General features: G+C 39.2%; 1 protein-coding gene across 1 annotated transcript in view; it reads right to left on the bottom strand.

Moving 5' to 3' along the window:
• The window catches only part of PLXDC2 (plexin domain containing 2), a 540324-nt gene that overhangs the window by 333746 nt on the left and 187603 nt on the right, over positions 1-18975 (bottom strand). Inside the window, exon 2 of the mRNA XM_064284902.1 lies at positions 9562-9776. Coding sequence (XP_064140972.1) covers positions 9562-9776 — 215 coding nt within the window. The remainder of the gene's footprint in view (positions 1-9561; positions 9777-18975) is intronic.

Below are 18975 nucleotides of genomic sequence, written 5' to 3'. Positions count from 1 at the left end.
TTTTTGTTTTGAAAAGCACAGAAAAGACTACTCCTTAAAGAATAATACATTAATATTGACTGGGATTGCCCAGTGAATGGCCCCAGAAACACTGTCGCCTAGCAACCAGGTAGCTGAGGATACAGGTTAAGCTCCCTGCAGGGAGGTGGGCTGAACATGAACTCAACATCCCTTGGAACTTGGAAGCTCCAATCCAGCTGCTGGTAAATGACATCTCTCACACTGCTAGCAAGTAAGCCTAGACTGCTTGGTGCTTGGTCCTCAAATGTTTAATTCTCCTGTGCAATGCCCTTCTCATGTTTGCCCAATAAAGAGGGAAGGCAAACAGGGACTTGTCCCTCCCTGGAACACGGTCTCACCGTGGGTGCATCCAGTTGCACCCTGGTCCAAGCACACCTCTCCATGGGCTGCTAGGCGAACAGGGGACTTGAGTACATGCTGGCCTTTCTGCTCCTGAGGTCCAGGCCATACTGAGTGGATGGTTGTTGGCCTCTACCCTGAGCCCTTACGCTCAATGTATAAACAGTGGACACATTCTAGACTCCCAGAACAACTGATCTGGTTTTTCAGAATGATTTAAAAATCAATTATCTAAAATTTATACCTATGACATTGAGGATATAGTAGCTCAAATTTTATACTGAAAATAATTAATTTTCACGAAAACGTATTTAAATGTCCTGTTGGAAGTTATCTAGGCAAAGACAAAAAATGAGATTGGAAGATGACAGAATCGAAATTCACTGATTAACAGTTACCTGGGGTTTCCTAATTTGAAACCATATTATTGTCGCTATTTAATGCAAAGAGAGGCAGAGGATGTAAGGCAGGAAAAATATAGTGCGCTAGTCTTATAATTTAGCTCGGGTCTTCGGGGGATTATAAGTGATATTTCTGTGTACATGGAAAATGTAAGATTATTAACTCTAAAACATAATTCCTGTTCTGAAACTAAGTATGATTAACACACTTACTAATTTTACAATCTGAATGTATCCACTGGAATAACATTTTCCTGCCATTACTGTAAGCAAACCCTGTTAACTACTAGTGAAGTATCATAGCACTAATTCAGTTATCCTTTATGGAACTCTTTGAAAGACACTTATAGATCTTTTTCCATTTGTGATTCCATAAAGAGCTGACATGTCAAGCTAAGAATAATCTGTAACTGAGTCAGATATACGATACTCTATTTTAATCCTCATTATCTTTTTAGAGGATGAGTGATACTTGTGGATATAAATTCTGCCTGATTTACTATTTTCAGTCCATTTTCCTTTTTTTTTTTGAAAACTGAACATCCTCATCAATATTCTAAAAGAAGATGAATGAGATTAAATCAGAAGTTTAAAACTACATGTTTCTGCCAATTACCAAAAGCAGAAGAAATGGGAACAGATTTTGTTGTCAGTTAATATACAGTCTTTGGCAACAGATGTTGAAGAAATACAGCAAATTCTCAACCCAGTTAGATGCTGGTGTCAAGGTAGTAGCAGGCCACCCTGCCAGGAAAGGCAAGGACAAAGATCTGCAATTAACCTCTAGAGTCAAGCAAACACCAGAATACGGGGCAACACACTCGTCACAGCAGTTACTGTATCTTAATGATTACAAATCTAAATGTGTCTGAAATTCAAAGCTTTTTGATTCTACAACCACATGCTGAAACCTCTACAAGTCTAAAAAAAAAAAACACTGCCATTGAGTCCATTGAATTGATTCCAATTCAGAGCAGAACTGCCCCATAGGGTTTCCAAGGTAAGGCTCATGGATTTGAACTGCCCACCTTTTGTTTTGGAGCCATAGCTCTTAACCACTGCACCACCAGGGTTTCCCCTACATGTTTAGGATTTCCTAAAATGGAAATGCTTCATTTAAAGAAAATCTACCCCTGGTTTTTTTTTTTTTTTTTTTGTATCAGAGCTTTTATTTATTTATTTATATTGTAACAGAGCTTTTCAGGTAGTACCTTTTCTTTCTTTTGGAAAAAAAGTCACAAATTTACATGATCACATTCTTCTCATACAACTGTGGTTTTCTGCAAGTTCACTGGGAAGGATAGTGGCCTGAGAAAAGAATCAGCACAGTAGTACTCCGCAGTTTTCATAACTTCTACCCATAGCCTTTCCCAACCACTATCTCACTTTATCTCATGTCAATTCTCCCTTAAATTTTGTGCTCCTAGATTCGGACTTTCTGATACAATTCCCACTCAGCCCCCAAAGCAATCTTTTGGCAACATCAATACAATCTTACCTTTCCCTATATAAAACCCTGTCAGACGCTTCCAAGCACCTTCCTGGTAAATTCCAAACACCTTAGCATAGTACTCAAGGAGATTTAAAGTATTACCCTTGCTTGTCTGTGTAAAACCTCTTTCTAGAAATACCTTGATATCTGTGTATCCTCTCTCTCTTCATGACTTAGTTCAATTGACATCTTATGCCTACATTAACCCTTGCTCCCTACAGAATAAAGTCCTGCCTCTGTGTTTTCATTAACAACCTAGGCAATATTTCTCTTCCTTTTTGATCTCATAGCTACACAATGCTTTTTTTCTCATCTTTTGTGGTAGACAAAGTCTGATGCCTACCTACATTTGGGAAATTTCAATACATGGTTTAGTCAAATATTTGTATTTCTTCAGGATTAATCTTAGCATTTTCCTTCACACAGCTTTTTGATCCTGTAATCACATGCTGAAACTTCTATAAGTCTAAAATCCCCTAAAATGGAAACGTTTCATTTAACAAAAATCTATACCTGGTGTCCACATTCATAACAACTAAAGTAATAACTTACCAGTATCAAGTGATACTTTTATTTCTTTTGATAAATGTCACAAATTTACATGATCACATTCTTTACATATAAACGTGGGTTTTCCATAAGTTCACTGAGAAGGATAGTGCCTTGAGAAAAGTACCAGCAGAGTAGTATTCTGCAATTTTTATTACTCTATCTCTGTGGACTGGGTCTTAGTACTGCCCATATTCATTACTTTCATTGCCAGACCTCTAAAATTAAGAAAGCCATGAGTCAGAATCCACTGGACGGCAATGGGTTTGGTTTCGGGTTCATTTAGGTTTAAAAGACGCATGTGCACTAAAGTTCCCATTATCTAAAAATAATCTGATGGATTGTCTGTACAGCAAGCACACCATGGGGTTTCTACCTAAATGGGCCATTACAAAATTTGCCTTTTCCTTTGTAAAATAATCAGCAAAGCAACCACACTCTATTCTAGAGGAAGTGTTTGCCAGTGACTTCTTTCCCTTTTAATAGATTACCTGGTTATAGACAGCAACAAAGCATTAGAGCAGACACGATAACCTTGTGCACAGCAATTAGCAACTGGTAATATAAGACGCAGCCTCAACTGGTAACTTGTGCCACAGCAGACAAAAGAGTTTTTACATACGGAGTTAGGGCAAAAGTTGTTATCTCTAGTATTTAGCTACATCCAGCACACATTTTTGTTGTTGTTGCTGTTTTAACTTTTTATTTTTGGTCAAAATATACACAGCAAACTCCACTCCCATTCCACAATTTCTAGACTTCAAGATCAATGACATTGGTTAAATTCTCCACCCTACGGCAATATTCTCATTATTTCTGTTCTAGTTGTTTCACTTCCATTTACTTAAAATCCCTGCCTCCTAACCTTCTCATCTATGCTTTAAAATAGCGGTTGATCCTTTCGTCTTATCCATCATACGTATTTGCTGGTAACTCTTGATTGTACCATCCTCAGATATAAACTTTAAAGCACACTTGAATGATAAAACACTTGCTGAGTACACTGTGATTTTTCCCTTTGGTACCATAATCAGAAATCCACAAGGCATGCTGCTGTTAGGCAGCCAGATTTAAGATTATACAGAACATTATATCCTTAAAATAAATAGCTAAATCTGCTTTGTAGTCTAGCTTTTTGCAACTCAAAGTGTGAACTATGGACTAGCAACATCTGTATCACCTGGGACCTTGTGAGATATACAGAATACCAGGCAGGCCCCAGCCTAAAATGGCTGAATCTGAAAAGTGCATTTGAACAAGATCCTCAAGTGATTTGTAAGCATGCTGATGTTTGAAAGGCACTGGTCTACCTCACAATTTCTGATTTGGTTTGGATTATAGAACTACACTTATATAATCCATGAGCCCTATCTTTGAAATGTCCCTTCTTTGCCATCTGGGTGCTTCTGAACAAGGCAAAAAATCAGATTCTACAATCCTTTTCACAAACACATTCATTGTCCCAAGAGAGGGCATCTGACACTTCCAAATACTGCACATGGCATAAAAACCACATATTTGGTTGAGTGTGTTACCACAGCTAAGGACTGTGAGTTACTGACACCATCCCTCAGGAATAACCTGATGAAACTGAACTTTATGGAACATCTGTAATTCTCACCAAATATTGCTAATGCCCTCTCCATTCCCTGCGGTGCGTGCTTGCCGCAAGAACTCCCAGCCAGAAAACGCAAGGGCAGCGGCGAGCGGAAGTTCTGTGAGCTGTTCTTCTGTGCGTGTGCTACTGGAGTCATGGAATCCTCCGAGGGCTGCTTGTGAGAGGAACTTATCTTACCTCTAAGTCTTTATATTCCTCAAATAATTATAAAAAGTAGCACAGTTGGTAACTGTTTTATGACACCTCACTTTTCATATACACTAATCACAAGGAGAGGGCACTGGTGCTTCAGTGGAAGAATTCTTGCCTTCCATGTGGGAAACCCAGGTTTGACGCTCACCAATGTACCTCATGCACAGCCATGACTTGTCTATCAGTGGAGGCTTAAGTGTTATTAGAATGCTGAACAGGGTTCAGTGGCACTTCCAGACCAAGACAGACTAAGAAGAAAAGCCTGGTGATCTACTTACAAAAATCAGCCAGTGAAAATCCTGTGGATCACAATAGTTTGATCCACAATCCATCAAGGGGACAGTGCAGGACTGGGCAGTATTTTGTTCTGTTGTGGGGTTGCCAAGAGTCAGGGGCCAACTTGACAGCAGCTAAAAACAACAATAATCAGAAGGAGGTAGTTTTCTTCTCAATTGGCTAAGTGGCTATTACCCTCGTGACCAGAAGGACTACAAAGAGAATGATCTCACATAAATCAACATTCAGGTCTACAGTGACAAATGGCAATTTGTGGGTTCCCCGATTATTCAACAGGAAATATGGCTGGATTCAAAACAGCTCTATGATATTACATGGGAAGAATATTAAAAAAAGAAAACAAGGACAAAAACTTTAATTAAAAGAAGTCTTTAACTGGTATACTAGGTTTTACAATCCCTACATTATCTGGTCTTGTGCAGAGCCAGAAAAAATACTGTCACCAATTTAGGAGAATAGCAGCCTTTGTTCATTTCAGAGTGACTTTGTGCCAAAATGGGAAATACGCTATGGTATTCTTTTGCCCTTTTTTTTTTTTTTTAAATGAAAGTGGGATACGGAGTCTAGACGGTGGCAGAAATGAAGAGAATATGCACAGGAATGCGATTCTGGGTTCTTTTGGTCTCACTAGAATACAAATTACTTTAACAGCCACTACTACAGCCAAAGCTGTTGGACAAAATAATTCTGATTCCTGGCACTGACGTTGGAAGCATCTAAAGGAAAAAAAGCACACATGGTCTGTCATGCTCATCACTTGGACTAAGCAATATAAATCAAAATGCCTACCTCTAAAACATAAGAAAGATCTTGTTACAGAGCTCAGAAGAGAGTAATCACTCTATAATCATTTGGTTCCTTTCTTCCTTATTCCTCCTTAACTTAACCCAACAGTAACGTTTACCACAAAAAGATGCAATGCTGTTCAAAAACACTCTTTCAAGGAGTAGGACAAATAAACTTTTCAGAGAAGTTTCAGAAATAGGTTTTTGTTTCCAAAATTACTGGCAGCGCCAAGATGTGATTTGGAGGAATTTTAAACCAGCTGCCATCAAGTGGATTCCAGCTCACAGTGACCTGATATATGTCAAACCTCCATAGGCTTTGCAATGGCTGACTTTTTTGAAGTAAATCACCAGGTCTTTTTTCTGATGGATCTCTGGGTGAACTCTAACCATCAACTTTTTGGGGTAGCATCTGAGCATGTTAACTGTTTGCACCACTCAAGAACTTGTAAAGAAATTTAGATCCCTAATAACTCCACTAGTCCTCAAAACCCCATCAAAACAAATACATTCTCAAAGTAAAGGCAGAGCTCTTGCTGCGCAGATCTAAACTCAAGACAAGTCCACTTCCAACCAGACTGAAACCCCAACATTACTCTCATATCAATATTCTGGTGCTTCCACTATCCAAAATCACTATGTAATTAAAGGGCCATTTGTGTTTTACTAGAGGGAGAAAAGTCAAATAGAAAGGACAAAACTTGAGAGTCAGATAGACCTCCATTTGAATACCAACCTGTTTAATTATTAATGGGAGACCTTAGGAAAAATGCAAAGTCAAAACCATTGCCCAGTGAGGCTGTTGATGCAAATATCACAAGGCTGTTGTGAAGACTAAATGAGGTAGGGTACACAAAGCACCTGGTAGGTCTTGGCACCTGGTAAGTACAGCCACCACCCATCTGTCAGTGGAGGCCTACATGTTGCCAGATGCTGAACGGGTTTTCAGAAGATCTTCCAGACTAAAGACAGACTAGGAAGAAAGGCCTGGCAATCAACTGCAAAAATCAGCCAATGAAAACCCTATGGCTCACAATGGTACAATCCATAACTAATCATGGGACTGCCACAGGACTAGGCAGTGTTTTGTTCCGTAATGCATGGGGTCACCTCAAGTCAGGCGCCAACTCAGGGGCAGCTAACAGGTGCCCAGCAAGCTGTTCCCTCCTCTCCCTCTCCTTCCTTTTACTACTTCAAAACTACTCATAGTACATGGTCTCCCTTTGTTAAAGTAGAAAAAAAAGCAAACTTGGCCAAACAACAAAATCATGGATGTAGTAACAACTGGGATTATATTTTGAGGAGTGTTAATGCATCTCTGAGCAAAGGGATTTTCTATGTTACAAGTGATTCAGGAAAACTCAGCACCCCATAGAGTTCCGAGTCCCAGAAACCTGTGTTCGCCCCTTCAATGTCAATAGGGTATTAGTAGTGCTGGACAGGCAGAAAACACCTCTGCTTCTGTTCAGTTCTCCTTTCTTTATGTTGCACCCAAGCTAAAGAGTGGCTCAGGTAATAATTAACGCTGCCTACTCCAAGTTGCTATAACAACAATGTTGCCAAAATAGCAGGCCACTCTGCAGGGGCCAGATTAGCCCTTTCTAGATATTAGATCACTTCTGCTCCTGGCACATCTTGTGTTGCCTGTTAAGTGGACAGGCTGGGGCAAGCAGGCAACGCCAAGTCACACACTAGCTGAGCCTATAGAGAGAGGTGTTTGGAAAGCTGCTGAGCTTTTCTCATACACAGAATCCCCACAGACTGCTTCAGATGATTCCTCTCTCCATGAGGGAACAAAATACCACCTTGAAATTATCTGCAAGTGCAATGTAGTATCTACTTGATGAAATTAAGGATTTTTTTTTTTCCCCCTAAATAATGAGTATTTCAGGGAATCTGGTACAGTAAAAAGAATGCTGCCTGGTTTCCAAAATTATAAACCTATCACCTGGGAGAAAGGAGCAGCTAAAACTTTAAGTGACTGAATACACAAACCAACCATTGTCAGACCACAGTCAGGCCCTCTTTGACAGGAGAACTCTGGCCCACAAACAACCTCTGAAGTAATCAGCCCAGGAAGCCAAACAACAGCCTCTGCAGCCATCAGCCCAGAACAGTTAGCACTTGGTCAATGGCTGGCAGCTTCCTTATTTTTTCCCTCCCTTCTGAGTAGGACCAACCAGAGAAAGTCAGACATGCTCCCCAAACTAGTCACATAAGATATCCCACTTAGAGTTAGCCCATTTCCAGCTTCCCTATGCTGACAACCTCCTCTTTTTTTGACCAAAAAGCATTCTGATTCTTCTGCCTACCTTTTAGCCTCAGCCACGTGCAAGTGATGGTGGCTGACCTCCTTGTTATAGCAAGCTCTAATGCTTAGCCTCTGTTCGTTCTCACTTGGGTAATCTTCACTTATTTCCACACGGTTTATCTGCCTCTGTTATATCTAGTTTATACACAACATCACATTTTAGGATTTGCAATACTCAGGACCATGGTGACTTAAGCAAGGTAATATCATCCTTGAGACCTCTGGGCACCCCTAAACTCTGATCTCTTCAAACTTCCATACTCACCAAACTGATCTCCAACCATCCTTCTCTAGCCACTTTATGGCACCAATCATAACAAAGAATTACAATCACAGAGGGATCAACCATCCCAGTTTCCCCAGGACTATCCCATTTTTAACACTGAAATTCCTACATCCCAGGAAACTCCTCTGTCCCAAGCAAACCGGGACAGTTGGACACCCTACGAGACTGCTCGACATGCCACGCTGTTCCACAAATCTGCTACTCCACAAGCAGTTCACTGTGCCAGGCATGCCTGTCTCTCTTCCCATTAACATGTTATCAAACAGGTGAACCCTGTCCAATCAGCCAAGTCCCTGCCTAAATGCTGGCTCCTAGGTAAAACCAGAGATAAGACCCTCACCCTCACGCCCAAGTAGGACTGATCATCCCTCCTCCCTGGCACACCAGCACATATATTTTTTGGCACCTATCGCATATATTAGGAATGATTCGGTTATGGCATTTAGTCTCTCTTACCCAGTGAATTCCTGGAGGGCACAAACTATATTTTATTCCTCTTTGTATCCCTAACTTTGTGTTACCACATGTTATGGATTGAATTGTGTCCCTCTAAAATAGGTATCAATTTGGCTAGGCCATGATTCCCAGTATTGTGTGATTGTACACCATTTTGTCATCTGATGTAATTTTCTTATGTGTTGTAAATCCTATCTCTATTGATGTTAATAAGGCAGGATTACAGGCAGTTATTTTAATGGGGCAGGACTCAATCTACAAGATTAGGTTGTGTCTTAATTAATCTCTTTTGAAATAAAAAAAGAGAGAAGCCAACTGAGAGACAGGGGGACCTCACACCACCAAGAAACAAGAGCCAGGAGAATAGCACAGCTTTAGGACCCAGGGTCCCTGTGTTGAGAAGCTCCTCAACCAGGGAAAAGATTGATGACAAGGACGTTCCCCCAGAGTTGACAGAGAACGAAAGCCTTCCCCTGGAGTTGGCACCCAGAATTCAGACTTCTAGCCTCCTAGACTGTGAGAGAATAAACTTCTCTTTGTTAAAGTCAACCACTTGTTGTATGTCTGTTATAGCAGCCCTAGATAACTAAGATGCCACATCAAGCCGATGTATGTTTGCTTCATGAGTAAATGAACTAATGGGCAATTAGATGGATTAGCTGTTAGTTTATTAATGAATTAATCTTAAAAAAAAAAAAAAAAGCCAAATGTACTAGATTGGGCTGAGGGGACAATTTGTGTAGACATGGACATTGGGAGCCTCACAAGAAATATAGTCATTAACCCACTGCAATCTCCGAGGTTATTTATCTACCTCAATCTCCGTGTTGTTGTCCTGCCCATCATCCAGCAGTAGGTCTGTAAAGCCTCTGGGCTCTGTAGAGTCTTCACCAAAGCTTGCTCTGTTCGTGTCGACTGCCTTGAGAGAGTCTAAGTTTCTCTTCCACCTGTGGCTGTAGGCATGTGAGTACACTTCCACGTCGTCCTGTGTTTGAGGGAAGGCCTCCTGAGCAATTTCATATTGCCAATCTGTTTGAAAAAGAAATAAAACAGGTTTCCACTTGTTAGGAATTATACGCACGTCATCTACTAGAGCAGAAAAGTAAATTCTGTGAGTCATGAGAATAGGAAATTAATAACAGTAAAATCTGTCTGTCATATGTGGAGTTGGTCTGAGCATCTCGGAGTGAAATACAGTTGCAGGATATATCATAAGTGGCGACAACAGTTAATGTGCAGCTTCACTGAGTCCCTAAGACAGATGTGCAGCCCAAAAGCCATGCATTGTTATTCTCTCCCCTTCCTCCAAACACTTCATAAACACTTGTTCTGAGAAAACAAGCTAGAATCCAAACAAAAGGACACAACAGAGCATTTTCAGATCATTTGAAAATGAAAAGTCAGACAATATTTTTAACTTGATGCTTATATTTGTTTCACGTCGGGTGTGCGGGAAGCAGAGACTGTGATGCACTTGAGCTGGTTAAATAATATATGCAATTATCTTAGTGTGAATGTGCTCACCTCCGGGGTAGCTTACAAGTCAGCCTTGGTTCATTGCCTAACTCATTTAATAAACAACACCCTCGGGAGTCGTCACAAATGCTCTTGTTCATTGGTGCTGCTTTCACCTTGGAATCTGGTCAAGGTGGTAAAGAACGGCAGTGATGGGCACTTGTAGAAATGGATGGCAAGGCAAGGAGATCAAATCACCAAGGTATTTTAAAGCCAGCTGCAGGGACTGGCCTTGCTGACCCAGCTCATCCTGCTACCACAGGAGAGAAAATTAGATTCAATCATTACTCCTAGTCTTTCATTTTTAGTAGGTCAGCAGGGGAAGGTGTACCACAAGTACGGGAAATTCTGTTCCTGACCAAGAAGAACAGCCCTTTTCTATCCAGTCATTACTAAAAGACAGAAATTAACAGGTTTTATAATGGGCAGGATATAGTTTCAAAAGGAGCTAAGAGAGCAAGGATTTAATTGCAGCTGTGATCACACCGTCTATACAAGAACATTTCAAGGAGTTAAAATGCAGCTTTTAATACCCTTAAATCAATTATTCAGAACTCAAATAAAACTACTCCCGCATTTCACAAAGCTTCCTGGGTGGTGCAAACGGTTTGCTCTCAGCTAATAACAGAAAGGCTGGCAGTTCAAATCCACTCAGTGGCACCACGGAAGAAAGGACTGGCAATCTGCCACTATAAAATCAGGGCCAAGAAAACCCTGAAGAGTGCAGTTCTACTCTGAGGCACACAGTGTCATCATGAGTCAGAATCAACTTGACAGTAATGGGTTTTACGCATTTCACAAGAATCCGGGGGGATGCAGATGGTTAAGTGCCAGGCTACTAACCTAACCAAAAAAAAAAAAAAAAAAAACCAAACCCAGTGCTGTCGAGTCGATTCTGACTCATAGCAACCCTACAGGACAGAGTAGAACTGCCCCATAGAGTTTCCAAGGAGCACCTGGAGGATTCAAACTGCCAACCCTTTGGTTAGCAGCCGTAGCACTTAACCACTACACCACCAGGGTTTCCTACTAACCGAAAGGCTAACGAAAATATTGGTAGTTTGAACTCACCCAGAGGTTCTTCGGAATAAAGGCCTGGTGATCTGCTACCTAAAGGTCATAGCCTTGAAAATCCTATGGAGCTCAGTTCTACTCCACAACACATGGCTTCACCGCGAGTCAGAATTAACCCGACAGCAACTGGTAAAAATTCCGTTTCACAGGCTCTACCCCATATGTTCAGAGCTCTAATAGCCATGTTAAGGTCACCATTACTAATCACATACATAATGGTCTAAACTGTCCCCCTTCAACTCAGAACGGGGCTAACAATTCTACAGACAGCACATTCTTTGGTTTCACAGTGAACTTAACAGACGTCGTACTGCCTGAGGCCTTAGTGCTTAAAGCTCAGAACAAAAACCCACCAGTGTCTGCAATCTACATCTTTCCAAAGTCTCATAGAATATTAGAGAATATAAGGACCACAGAGATCAAAGTGGACAAAAACTCCACTCAGAGAACTCCAAAGGCCAGAGGAATGTAGCATTACGATCAATTCATAGAACTGCCGTAAGGCTGAAAAGAAAGCCTGTGCACAAAGGGCTGATGTCAGTCCCCTCCCGCTCTCCAAATACTAAGTGTTCAATAAGTACCTCTAATCAGTACCACCATCATCACTATAGAAAATACTTTTTTTTTTTTTTTTTTAAGACTACTGTCGCTCCTGGCCATTGAACAGTACTTAATAAGTGCTGACTGACTGAATGAGTGGAGGAAGGACCTGTTGTCAGTCTCTTTGCAGCAAGAATCAGAGGACCTGGCAGAAGCAAATAAGGAAGAAATATTGTGCAAAAAGTCAGGAGAGCTGGGCTAGATTTCTTTCTGTTAGGCTTGCTAGCTGTGGGATCTAGCATAATTTGCAAAATTCTCTATGCTTTAGTTACACACGTTTAGAATGGGAATGAATATATCTTACCCACAAAAGCAGACAGCTTTTCCTGAGCCTGTGTCAGGCTCTAAGACCTATGATTCTAGGTAACACTACATAAAGCAATTTTATTTGCTTTATTTATATGTCCTGCCTCATTACCAAAAATATATGAGGCAGCTTACAACAAAGGTAAGCAATAAAGTTTTATAACAACCAGATAAGACCTCAGAGCATAACGCTTAGGTCAACTTTAGAGAGGAGCATTTGCCTTCCCTGGGGGTTGGGTCGCTCTTGGCAGCTATCCAAATAGAAATAATCACATAGGAACCAATGTTAGAATGCCAATCCCAATAAGAAATAGTAAAAAAAAAAAAAAAATTATTAATAGATTAAATGGTCCCAAAAATTACAAAAAAAGGACTTAAGGAGAAGTTCACACACTCAAATGGAACAACTTTAACCAGAGGCATATCCTTCCTCTATAATGCAAATCAGTAAAAATATACCTAAAACTTCAAAGCACTAGGCTTTATTAAATTTTTCAAAACAGAACTTCAGAGCACCTTTCAGTTGCTTTTAAATAGGTGTTATGGTCTCTTCCCTAATGTTAACTTTACCATTTTCTTCTTAGATATTTATAACACAAGACAAAATATTGCTTTCCATAATCCCCACTAGGCCCCAACAACTCCTGGGAGGCCAGCTTCTGTGGGCCTCATATTAGCTCCCGCGGTCCTGGCACGAGGCAGCGAGCAGACAAATGACTAACACCCAAAGTGACGTCATAAGAACCCTTCTTTCAACTTCCTTGAGTCCCCTTTCTCATTTCCCCCTCTCCTTCTTAACTCTACAGAACTAACGAAAAGAAGCTTTAAACTTAGGGACCACAGTCTATATTCCCCACTTCAGTGAAATTTAGGAAGTCTGATTAATGAGTTTAACTATTATTTTTGTAGTGAGCACTCAGAGTCACACTTTGGAAGGATTAAAGTGGAAGATAAATTTAGTAAACAGTAGATCTCTTGTCCACCACCTGTCAGTTTGTCATACTGTGGTGGCTTCCATGTTGCCATGATGCTGGAAGATATGCCACCAGTATTTCAAACACCAGCGGGGTCACCCATGATGGGTGGGTTTCAGCGGCGCTTCCAGACCAAAATATACTAGGAAGAAAGGCTTGACGATCTCCTTTGGAACACTAAAAAAAAAAAAAAAGTGAAAATCTCATGGATCCCAACAAAACACGGTCCAGTTTGCTTGCTTTGGACACATCATCAGGAGGAATCAATCGCTGCAGGGGAACACGATTTTTGGTGAAGTACAGGGCCAGTGAGGATGCGCTGGCACAATGGCCACAACAATGGACATGCTGGCAATAGAGAGTACGACGCAGGACCAGTCAGTGTTTCATTCTGTTGTACACAAGGTCGCCACAAGTCTGTGGGACTCAGCTGAAGCTATCTATCTATCTAGGTCTTGTATAAAACAAAGATATATGCTCATACACAGTCGTATGCTTGTGTTTTTTTTTTTTATTAATTTTTTAATGAAATCTTTTTCTTTACCAGTGTTATTTGATTTCTTCTGTGTCTTTCCCTGCTGTCACACCGACAGCTATTATAGCTGACAATTTGCTTGCCTCCATCATTGACTAGCCACCACCTCCTAGAATTTCTACCTCGAATATTAAAAACAGATCACTTGCTTGTTCTAATTGAGTTTACCAAGATTAAACAGGTTGTAAAGAAGGACCTGTGGGGTTTTCTAATGAGAAAGTTTATGGGCTTTTAGGGTCTGGCCTTTGCGTTTCCTTTCCGCTGCTCTTTTTGATTGCCATTTTAAACCTAGTGCTTTTTCTCTGGTTACGTTACAAATAAGCTACCCGATCATGCAAAGAGGAAACACTACTATATGTTCATGACTCAGTAATACATAGTTCATTAAGACTGAAGAGTGAAATTGGCTTAGATTTTGATCCAATTTCAGGATGATTTTTAAAGGATATGAAAGGTGAAAAATGGATATTATACAGAAATAAGAATTGAGGAAAACTGGAATAACCACAGCCTGTTACCTAAACTCTAAATTATTCCTATGCACTTCATGGGCTTTGAACTCATAAAAATATTTAAAATTATCCTTTATATCATCACCAAAACTAATCATTTGGAAGCAAGAGGTAGGGAATATGTAATATAATTTTTCCCTTTTCAACTGTCATGAAAACAAAAGCAACAGAGGGGTTTTTTGAATCATGCAGCTGAAAAGATTGCTTTCTGTCCACTGTATGTTAATTAAACCATTAATGGAAAATCATCAAAGATAATTTTCTCCAACGTATCTTGCTATGGTCAAGTTAATCAGACAGCTTGGGGAAATGGTAAATATATCTAATGCCTCCTATTTAAATATAAGGAGATAAATCTTAAACACAAAGATTTCTCTAATATATATACAGAAGTTAACATATTCCTTAGATATTTATTCAATTAAAATATCAGCCAAACTGTGATTGTAAAAGGTACCTTAACGCTTTTCAAATAGAACACTGCTATGATTTCTAGTTAATCTGACAGCAGAAAAGGAAATTTGTGTGTATCTTCATGTTATTCTTTGCAAACTTTGCAAGTTTCTTTTGTGATGTCATAGCCTGTAAAGTTAAATATAATAATAAAAGCAAAACGGAAGAAAGCTGTGTTGGGCTGGATACAATTCTATCTATATCTTACCCTAATAATTTTATTTAAATACACTGTATTTAAATAATAGTTATGTGCTGAAAACATCTTTAATCCAATTTCTTGAGCCCTGTAATAACAAATCATACTCATAATATGTATCAAAGCACCAGGAAGTAACTGCATGAATTTACATACATCTGTATGTAATTAGGATCCAGCACGGCTGCACCCCCTGACAAGCACTGTGGTCCGCACTTACAAGTGAACCAAATCACCACTGTGAATCTTCCACAGAAGCATTCAGCTTGTTCACTGCTAGTTTCATCTGAGAAAAGATGATATTTTCTGGCTGAGGTAAATGGCCATATGGCTTTGTATTTCCATTTACTGGAGAACTGACGAGGAAATTCTATAAAAATTGTTGAACCCATGGTTATGTCCAACAGTTAAATGACTAGCCCAGTGGACTTTGAGGTTTTGACCAATGGTGTTACACAGGAAGGTATCTGCAGAAGGTAAATCTTACAAAATGTTTTGTCTAGAGATATTAAGGGGATTGAGTGGTACACCTAGCCATCATATTTTTTTAAAGCCTCTCAGGTGATATTGGTGAAACCAAGGTTGAAGACCACTGCTCCATGCTCTATTACCACCATAGATGCCTTAGGTCAGATCATCGTCATCTCTTGTGCTCTGTTTGGTCTGATGTTTTCAAACTCTCCCTTCTACAACCTTCTGTCCACCTGCTACCAGAGGTGTCTTTCAAATTTATCCACTTCTCTTTTCTGACTAAAACTTGTAATGGCTCCTTAGTAGCCGCCCAACTACAAACACTTCATGGTTTTTTCCAACTATTCCCTTGCTGTACTCCCACAACATAAAATTTCTCTTAACTTACAATGTATTTAGTTATCTTTGCATGGATGAAAACCCTTCACTTCTCTCCTAGACTTTGGGAAATCTTGTATCTTTTTCAAGATCCAACTAAAATATTGTCTTTTTTTTTTTTTTTAAACAATGTTTCCCTTGGCTAACCCAGGCAGAGCTAATTGTGTTTTCTTGTTGAATCCAGTAATTTTTTAAATGTGACTCTTTAAACAATTGAATCTTATGTCCACCCCCACTTAAATGTGAGATGGTACAGAAAGAGTTAACACAGTAGGCTGCTATCATCATCAGAAAGGCATGCTTGCAAGGTTGGCCCTTAAATGGCATCTGGGAACTTGAAGAATAGTAAGCAGTTCCTTACATGAGTAGAAAACTTCCCCTTGCTGAAAAAAGTGGTTCATTGTCCCCCATATTTGTGCAAACAATATGCGAAACACCTACTTTCCTTCTGGAGTCTGGAATTTCGTGCTGTTATAGGCAGAGGTTGCTTACATTACCAGCCTCCAGCAGAAAACTCTGGGCACTGATCTCTAATTAGTTTTTGTGGTAGACAACATTTTTTACATGTTGTCACAACTCATTGCTGGAGGAATTAAGTGTGTCCTGTTTGACTCCACTGGGAGAGAACTCTTGGAAGCTTGTACCTGGTTTCCCCCAAACTCTGCCTCACCTCCCTTTTCACTTTGCTGATTTTGCTTTGCATCCTTCACTTTAATAAATCATAACTGTGAGTACAACTATATGCTGAGTCTTTTAAGATCTCCTATCAAATCATCAAATCTGGGGGTGGTCTTGGGGAGCTCTGACATTGACGTTTGAGGACAGAGACTATCTTATTCCTATTTTTTGTCCCATCAGTACAAACATGAACATTGGCATATGATTAGTATTCAAAGTTTTCTGAATAACAAATGAATTAATAAGTAAATGAATGACCAATTTGCTACTCATCTGAGACTGTCTTAAAAATACATGTATGTAATCTCTTGTTCAGCTTCTTAAAATTTTAACCATGTTTCTGAGTAGTCCAAGAAAAGAGTGGAAGAAGGAAAAAACTACAGGAAAAACAAATCTATAAAAGCTTCTATTTCTCTAAGATGAGCTTGACTTAAAAATAGCTCGCTGGTCATTTGGGCAATGTTCAGCAACATTTACGATTACATTCCATCATCTTGTTCTCGACAGTTAATGAAATCAGTAAGAAACACCACACACGTCTTTGAAGAATATGGGCATGACCCAGTGAGACTGTAAAGTTAAAAAGTAGAAGCAACAAGGAAAACATTAAGTTGAAAGTAGAAAATAAAGAATTACTCCAGAAGTTTGAACCATAAGAGCTTAATGTCTTGCTCTCTGATGCATCTGAGAAAATTAGAACCACCAAGTCCTAAGGCTATCCTAAGGACAAAATGTAAATGCCCTGCACACTCACTTACCCTCCTCTGAATTCTGAGACATTTGGGAGTCATTCTTGGTCATTCCAGGGTATTTTTTGATAAAGAACATTGGGTAGTTTAAGAAAAATTTAAAGAAAATGAAACAGAATGATAAAATGAGAAAATCTAATCAAGCATGCAATCTAAAATACACATGGAACCAGTTTAGACTATTAAAACTTAATAGCTTTGTAATTTTATCAGTCAATAATATAATAAACATTTTCATTTTATACATAAAAGTAGATAATAAATTAACCTGTGGAAAACATGCCCAGCCTTATGGACAATCATGACATAAAATTTAAGACAACTTTAAAATACTGCTATATATTCATTTTGTTTAGATATATTCACAAAAGTATTAAATAGAATAAGACATAGTATTTATAGCTATAAAACAAAAGTATTTTATAAATGGCTTCTAATCATGAGTTAATAATAATCATAATAACTAATCCTCATTTAGAGTTGTATACCAGGCATTGTTCTAAGCATTTGCAACATTAATTTGTTTCAAATTTGTCTATACTATTATTACCCCATTTTACATGTGAAGAAATTAATGCATATCAGAGGTTAAGTGATAGACTGGGAACGTAACTCGACCTAGCTCTAGAAGCTGGGTCTTAATTACTACCTGATCTGCCTCTGATAGAAGAGCCCCGGTAGCACAGTGGTTAAGTACTTGGCCGCTAACCATAAGGTCTGCAGTTCAAACCCACCAGCTGCATGGCAGGAGAAAGATGTTAACAGTCTGCCTCCACAAAGATTACAGCCTTGGAAACCCTGTGGCACAGTTCTACTCTACCCTACAGGGTAGTTATGAGTCGGCATCGACGTGACGGCAGTGGGAGGGTAGTTGGGTAATCTGCCTCTGATACATCTTTCAGGGTATCAATTAAGCAGTATTTTCCAAAGTGTAGTAATATAACAGGAGAAAACAATCTAAAACAATAACAAAAAAGGACTTTTTGCAAAGATATGCTATTTAAAACAGCAAAAATATATAAACGCTCTAGCACGTTGACTCTGTTAATAGACGAATTGAAACAATGTTACTGTAAAAAAAGCAGGAAGCAACAGCACATTAGCACTATGTTTTTAACATCTTGGTAACGTTTGGGAGTAATTTAAAATAATTAATGTTCTTATTGAAGATTTTCTAGTCGAAATTTTGTCTTAAAAATTATAAAGTAAATTTCATCATTTGTTTCGCTGTGATGATTATAACCTTCCATTTTATAGCAGAAGGGCCATTGTCAAAGAATTCAAGCCAAGTGTTTATTTTTCAGAATCCAGCTTTTAATAAGGTCCTTGTGATTTTCTGTAGCGAACGTTGTATGGTGACCCCAGAAACCTCATCACCGATGGTGCAGAAGCAGCACTACCTATAAAATGAGAGGGTGCGGCTTTATAATCTGTGTGGTTCCTCCCAGCTATGGAAGTCTAGCATTCTACTGTTTAAACTAAATATCTTATTAAACGTATTTAAACTATTTGTAACCATATACTAAATATTCTACGTTCATTCTCAGGTTTTCTATTTGTGAAAATGCATTCTTTATGACAATTCTAGTGGTTTCACAGCACAATAAAAAAACTGAAATTATTTGGTAAAATATTTAGCACATATATTTGTGATCAGCCATCACAAACTGCCCTTTTTTCCTTTCGTGTATTAGGAATGGCTGATTTTAAAAGAAGGGTGCTGCATTAAACTCCACAATGTCTGAAAAGTATGACTCTGCCAGGCCAGGGGAGATGGGAAATTC

The sequence above is a fragment of the Loxodonta africana genome, chromosome 4, assembly GCF_030014295.1.
Source record: "Loxodonta africana isolate mLoxAfr1 chromosome 4, mLoxAfr1.hap2, whole genome shotgun sequence".
Classification (NCBI taxonomy): Eukaryota; Metazoa; Chordata; class Mammalia; order Proboscidea; family Elephantidae; genus Loxodonta; species Loxodonta africana.
The sequence above is the reverse complement of the archived record's forward strand: the minus strand, read 5'-3'. Positions and strand labels throughout refer to the sequence as shown.